General features: G+C 46.7%; 1 protein-coding gene across 1 annotated transcript; it reads right to left on the reverse strand.

Annotated features, from left to right (window-relative positions):
* Nucleotides 1–244: 244 nt before the first annotated feature.
* Nucleotides 245–7,144, reverse strand: TRAF1 (TNF receptor associated factor 1; the record flags this gene model as incomplete). Its single annotated transcript, XM_081179156.1, is given in 6 exon segments — nt 245–463; nt 4,337–4,412; nt 4,414–4,463; nt 6,221–6,274; nt 6,278–6,364; nt 6,962–7,144. Coding segments are annotated over 6 exon segments (669 nt in total).
* Nucleotides 7,145–7,541: the final 397 nt, after the last annotated feature.

Here is a 7,541-nt window from a genome sequence, read left to right on the forward strand (position 1 = left end):
CCAGCACTCTCCCACCCCGGCCCTGCTCCCACGGTGGAGTCTACCTCTTTCTGAATCTGAGTGACTTTATTTGAAACCCAAAGCACATTGCTTCACATTGCTACCATCCCTGTTAGTGTAACTGCAGTGCTCAAATCTGCTCTCTTGCCATGCAGTTGCAAATCAGTCCTAAGCTCCATGATATGTTTCTGATGCAGTCCCCCAGCCGTCAGTTTTGTCATCTGCCTCTGCTTTCATGATCTTTTCATGATCTGGCTTCTGTAGCACACTTGAGGAACAGAGTGCCCTCTCTTAAATAGGCATGTTTCAGAGAATGTAGTTTGGCCAAAGGACCAAACCTGGGGAAGCCAACTGATTCATTCATATCAGCCACAGGTTTCTGAAAGGAAGAAGACTCTAGATCTGGGTGGAGAGTATTGACAAGATGGTCTCCATCATTCTGACCAAGTAATGTAAAGGTTACCTGTGAGACAGCAAAGAACAGGTTAGGTTGGAAGGAAAACGAACTCAAATGTAAGATCATAGGAATGGCGGGGGGGGGGAGCCCTACTAGATCAGGGATATATAATTACATTAGAAAAGCCTTCTGGATCAGGCCAGTGGTCCATATCCTCCAGCATCCTGTTCTCATCTCACAGTGGTCACCCAGATACTCATGAGGAGCTCACAAGCAGGACCTGAAAGCAAGAGCATTCTCCCCAGTAGGGATGCACAGCAACCGTTTTTCAGAGGCATCCTGCCTCAGTTAGTTGAGGAAGAACATAGAAAACATGGCTAGTAGCCACTGACAGCATTATCTTCAATGAATTTGTTTAATCTTCTTTTAAAGCTGTCCAGGTTAGTGGCCATCACTGCCTTTTTGTGCAAGTGAATTCGATAGTTCAACTCTATGCTATGTGAAGAAATATTTTATTGCATCTGTCCTGAATTCTCAACACTCAGCTTCATTGGATGTCTATGTGGGTTAAATCGCAGAGCCTAGGACTTGCCGATCCGAAGGTCGGCGGTTCGAATCCCCGCGACGGGGTGAGCTCCCATTGCTTAGTCCCAGCTCCTGCCCACCTAGCTGTTCGAAAGCACGTCAAAGTGCAAGTAGATAAATAGGTACCGTTCCGGCGGGAAGGTAAACGGCGTTTCTGTGCACTGCTCTGGTTTGCCAGAAGCGGCTTAGTCATGCTGGCCACATGACCCGGAAGCTGTATGCTGGCTCCCTCGGCCAATAAAGCGAGATGAGCACGCAACCCCAGAGTCGGTCATGACTGGACCTAATGGTCCGGGGTCCCTTTACCTTTTAGTGTTATGACAGAGGAAATAAATATTGCTCTATTTTCCACACCATGCATAATTTTGTACTCCTCGTATGATTACCCTTTTCTCTAAACTATGAATTCTGCAAATGTTTCCTCACCTTTAATAAAGTAACAATGAGAGCATAAAAAGAGCCCTGAAAGATCAGGCCAAATGCCCATCTAGCCCAGTTTCATGTTCCCGCAGTGCCCATTTAGGTCCCCATTATGGAAGGCTGGCAAATAAGTAAATGCATGCAATGATCAGGTGTTCATTCAAGACGCCTTTCCCACACATCTCAAGGTCAGCAAATGGAAAGATAAGCAGGCTGGGTAGTAGGGGGGAAGGACTGCACGAAACATTTTAAAGCTAAATACAACCCATCTGAACACTTCCCTGCAAAAGGGGGGGGGGACAAGGGAAGCTGTAGCAAGATCACACTCAAATTGATTATTCAAGCAATGTACTGGACTATGAACATGATCCAGTCCAATTGAAGCTGGAACATAAGAAGAGCCCTGCTTGATCTGACCTAAGACCCATTTATCTAGTCTAGCATCCTTTTCTCACAGAGGCTAACAATAAGCCTCAGGCAAGTCCGCAGTCAGCACCTGAGAGCAACGGCACTCAAGGATAACGAACCTGCCAATTTCAGTTTCTTGCAATTTATCGTCTATCTAGTCCTAAATTCAGTTCTCCACATTCCTCCAACAGTTGGTGGTGGTGTAATGGTTAGAGTGTTGGACTAGGACCTGGGAGATCAAGATTTGAGTCCCCACTCAGCCATGAAGCTCACGGGGTGCCCTTGGGCCAGTCACCGTCTCTTAGCCTAACCTACCTCACAGGGTTGTTGTGTGGATGAAACCGGGAGGCGAACCATGTAAGTCACCCTGAGATCCTTGGAAGATAAAGGTAGCATGTAAATGTAATAAATAAGTAAATTTAAGAAAGGAAACCTTGTGAAAACCTGTCCTCATTTTAACACCAATCTCTCCTAACATATGCATTTATACAGGCAATGTTGTCTAACATGAGCAATTTCTATAATGCATTTTTGGTTGTTGTTTTCATTTATATGTGCATTTTAATGCACTCTCCTCCACCCCATATATTCTTTTTTGTACACATCATTTGGTCTGCAGTACATGATCCAGAGATATGTGAGTTCAAAGGATAGCTGTATTTCAGTTCAGGTATTGTACTGGAAAGTGCATTATAATGAGAAGTGAATTGGATTTCTACCCACACCCGAATGACCTTCTTGTGTTCATGATCTGCAGCAGCCAGTATTCAAAGCCACAATGCCTCTGATCCTGGAGCTAGTAAACAGCTATCAGGGCCACATCTGCTATGCTTTTAAAGCATTATGATATCGCCTTAATAGCCATGGCCTCTCTCCCAACAGAATCCTGAGAACTGTAGTTTGTTAAGGGTGTTAAGCATTGTTAGCTAGAAATTCAGAGAGTTCCCTGGGACGAGGGATTGATTAAACCACTCTGGGATTTGTGTATATTAGCAGGAAAAAAATGCTCTAAAATGTGAAGGGTTTCTGTAACAACTTTATTTCTTTTGGGGGGGGGGAATTGCAAACTGGTGCAAAGATGTGACAAGCTGAACGGGAAGAAAGTGAGAAACCAACATTGATAGATTTGCCTCTATGCACAAAGGGGACAAAGGGCTAAGGACCATTATCGTACTCAGTAGCGACTACTTCATTAGGGTAAGAGCGGTGCTGTCTCACCAATCTCAGCCTGCACTCAGCCCACCTGCCTGGCTTCTTGCAACCAGTCCAAGGGGTGTCCTAGGGTATCAGCTTCCTCCTAGTCTTGAAGTTGACAGCGGTGGGTCTACTACAAAACTAATGAAGCTCCAGGGCTCCTAATCCTGGAGGGGCCCCAGTAGCAACTTCAGTCCAAATTGCGACCTGGCCACGGTGATCCATGCGACGGTCACCTCCAGGCTTGACTATTGTAATTCGCTCTACGCGGGGCTGCCCTTGAAGCTGTCCCAGAAACTCCAGCGGGTGCAGAATGCTGGAGCGAGGCTCCTCACGGGGTCTCTGCCATGGGAGCATATTCACCCAGTGCTTTTCCAGCTGCATCGGCTCCTGGTGGAGTACAGGGTCAGATTTAAGGTGCTGCTTTTGACCTTTAAAGCCCTTCACGGCCTAGGACCCTCATACCTACGGGACTGCCTCTCCCGGTATACCCCACAGAGGACCTTAAGGTCCATAAATAGCAACACCCTAGAGGTCCCGGGCCCTAAGGAAGTTAGATTATCCTCAACCAGAGCCAGGGCCTTTTCAACACTGGCTCCGGCCTGGTGGAACGCTCTGCCTCATGAGACCAGGGCCCTGCGGGATCTGGTTTCTTTCCGCAGGGCCTGTAAGACAGAGTTGTTCCACCAGGCCTTTGGCTTGGAGTCAATTTGATTCCCTCCCCATCTTTCTTTTTCCTTTCTCCTCCTGTGATGAGGCTGCATTTTAATTGTTTTAATGTTTTAATGTTGTATTTTAATCTTGTTTTTAAGTTGTATTCATTCAACTCATTTTTTATTATTGGTTGTTAGCTGCCCTGAGCCTGGCCTTGGCTGGGGAGGGTGGGGTATAAATAAAATTATTATTATTATTATTATTATTATTATTATTATTATTATTATTAAAAATGGGTCTAGTAAACACAATTTTGAGTTGCATTGATTTGACTCAAATTGCTTGTTCTGTTGTTGCTGAAATAAGTCTGCCACTGGATTCTACCCTTATAGACCCAGAGGAAGAGGATGGGGGCAAGACCAGGATTATTCTGCTTGGTCTGTCAGTGGCTTTGGCACCACCTACTTATGTGCTCCCTGCCTTCTGCAGTACCAGTTCCACTGGGTACCAGCCCCCTACTACCCTCCCTCTAACCCTCAACAGCAGGGCGGAAGATGATATGGGCCAGGAGGCTCTGTGGAACAGCAGCAGGCTAACAGGAGATGATGTTGATCCCTGGTGCCAGCTGTGCCCTGTAGGGTCAGGCTGTCCAAGGGTGGGGTAGGGAAGGAGATTTACCTTGTGGACAGAAGGCCACTGCAGAACAGCATCATGGTCACCTCTCAGTAGCACCAGAAAGAGTGAGAGGTGTGATTCTCCCTTCACCATTCAGGTAAATCCTCATGCAGAGCTTGTCGCCATATTGCTAAGTGTAGATGCTGAAGATGGAGAACTTGGGAGTTAAGCACCAGCCAAAAAGTCACACATATCCTCTTCAGATAAAGAAAAATAGAGATGGGCTGCAACCAGAGCTCACCTATTCCAGATCTCATTGAGTTGAATCCAATTAAGTTGGAGTAGACCCACTGAAATTAATGACCCTAAGTTACTAGTGACCATTAAATTCAGTGGGTCTACTGGCATTGGCCACAGCCCAGAACCAGTGTGGCATAGTGGCTAGAGTGTCAGACCAGGACCTCGGAGACCAGGGTTCAAATCCCCCATTTGCCCATCGCTGGGTGACCCTGAGCCAGTCACTGCATTTCAGCCACCTCACAGGGTTGCTGTGGGGATTAAATAAGGAGGGCAAAACCATGTGTGCCACTTTGAATTCCTTGGGGGAAAATGTGGGGGGGGGGGGGTGGGGTGTGTGTGCAATGAACTAAAAGGCATCCCCAAGCAGGAATAGATGAATCTGTCCCTTTCAGCTTCTCTCACTTTCTCATTTATTTCTCTCTCTTTTTAATTCAGTTCTCCACATTTCTGCCACAGGTGGCAATGTGTGAAGCCCTCATGAAAACTGATTGGGTTTTTTAAAGTGTGGATATATCCTAATAATACACATGGTGTGTTGGGGGGTTATTTGGGGGGGGGGTTGAGGGGGCAAGGAATATTTCCTAAGGTGATGCATTTCTGCAGTTATCTTCAGTACTACATGCATCTTAATGCGCACTTTCTCCTAATATATGCTTTTGGGTAAATGTTTAGTTGGAGAACTGCATTTCAAAACTCACATATGTGAATTTTGCAGGGAAGCATCATTTCAGTTTAAAATTTGTTTTGGGAAGTGTGCGAATTAGATAGGTTCTGAATAAAATGCACATCAAACCAAATTTCTCTACTATCTGTAGCCCCTGGTTACCATATTTAGTAAAATGTAATGCACAACTTTTTTGTCCGAATGACGTTGTGAAAATTAGGGTGTGCATTAGATTTGGTGGTGCATTAGTTTTGCGTAAATACGGTAAATAGGTAGCAGATTCCAACACGGTTTTAAACCTTGTATTTAATACATGCCAAAACTGCAAAGGGCAAGTGACATCATGGATGGAACAGTTGTCTCTTCTTGTTAATCATACATGTAAATGGCATACAAATACACATTTAAGGCTTGTGACTCACCCCAAAGAATCCTGGGAGTTGTAGTTTCCCCCTGCAGAGAGCAACAATGCCCAGCACCCTTAAACTACAGTTGTTAGGATTCAGGGGGGCAGAGCTATGAAGCCAAGCTGAACAGCTGCTTAACCCAATCACTCTGTCTTCTGCCTTGCTAATTTTGTTCACAGCACCTGCATTTTTGCTCAGATCAGGGTGGTTTGGGGTTCCCCAGCTTAGGGACCCTCCAGAGAGTTTTGCTGGCAAGTGAGCAGCCACTTTTCCTATCCATGCCTCCTGCCACCACTTAACCAGCCCTCACAGAAGCAGCCTAGCAAAGCAGGGAAATGAAGCAAGCCAGAGGTGGGAGATCCAGCTGCCTGGATACAAGAGTGGTTGCTGCACAATTCCAGCAGCACCACAAAGACAGCTCTGAAGAATGGGCAGAAAGCTTAATATAGTTCCCAGGATTCTTTGGGGGAAGTCAGATGCTTCAAATGCATGTAGGATGTGCTTTAAGTACAGTGTGGATTTGCACAAAAACACACAAGAAGTCAAATTCTTACTGCGAGAATGGAATCCACACACATTTTTGTAACACCTCTGATGCACATCCGTAGTCTTCCACAGGAAGACACCATCCTAGGACACTTGCTCTGATGAGAGAAGTCTCTGCTCCAACCTGCTCAAAGCAACATCTTTCTGCACAAGGCATCGCTGGAGAAAATAAGACTATTATTTTGGGTTGAGAGATGCAAGCCTATTGAGCAGGGCGAGGAGGGGGGAGGATAGAGGATGTGAGCACCAGAGGCTAAATAGGTGCAGGTAGGCTGCTGGTTGTTGTCCCATTCCCCACCCATTGCACCTGTCAAACACAGGAGACATCATCCAATAGGTTATGTTTGGGAGAGGTCAGTCAATGTTCGGGAACTGAAGCCAAAGCAGGATGCCAACACTCAAGCAATGAGTGCTACGATTATATCACTCCTTTCTGGGCCCAGTTCGAACTGCTGCTCTTGACCTTTAAAGGCCTTCTCCACAGGACTGGGGTACTTGAAGGGCCACTTATAAAGCTCCCATATGTTCCTATCCATATGTTAAGATGATCATTGGAGGAATGCATTTGGTTGCCTCCACCATCTGAGGCAAGGGAGGTAATAAGGAGAGAGTGGGGCTTCTCAGAAGTGGCACCCCAGCTGCAGAATCCCCAGAAAAGCTTTGCCTGTTGAAGATCCCTGGTTCAATCCCAGATCAAACCTATGGCCTCTTCCAAGCATTCAGAGCCCCTGCTCCCCACTACCCACCCACAATCCTTCCCTACCCACTCACCTTCAGCTCCAAGCCATGGATCATATCCTGGTCAAGGCCGCTCTGGCTCTGGAATGCCACAATCTTCTGCCAAGAGGCAACCATCTCCTTGCTCAGCACAGACGCAATGTTCTCAAAGACCTGCAGCTTGCCTTCCAGCAAGGCGACCCCACTGGCTGTCCATGAGTGCCTGTGAGCCTTCATCCCCCTCCTCACACAGAGGGAGCCTAGAGGAACAGTCCGTGGCCAAAGCCCCCTGCAGTTTCATGCTCAAGAAGAACCTCATCAGAACATTGGAATCAATCAATCAAGTGCAGTAGGAAGGGTGCAAGCTTGCCTTCAGCTGTTTCACATGCTGGAGCAATAGCATCAAGTGTGTCCCCTCAGTATACTTCTCGTACTCTTTCCTATCTTCTGCATTCCCCTGTTGGGAAGGAACAGGGCACCATCAACACCATCATGACAAGGCCACAATGATGAAATCACACAGCTGATTAGACCTGGAACCAGCATCCAGCCTGCTAGGGCAGCTGCCAAGGCCACACAACACTGGCAGGGCCCAAGAGCACTTAGGGATGCACAAATCTGTCCATTTTTGTTT

Source organism: Podarcis bocagei (genome assembly GCF_964188305.1).
Source record: "Podarcis bocagei genome assembly, chromosome: Z".
Classification (NCBI taxonomy): Eukaryota; Metazoa; Chordata; class Lepidosauria; order Squamata; family Lacertidae; genus Podarcis; species Podarcis bocagei.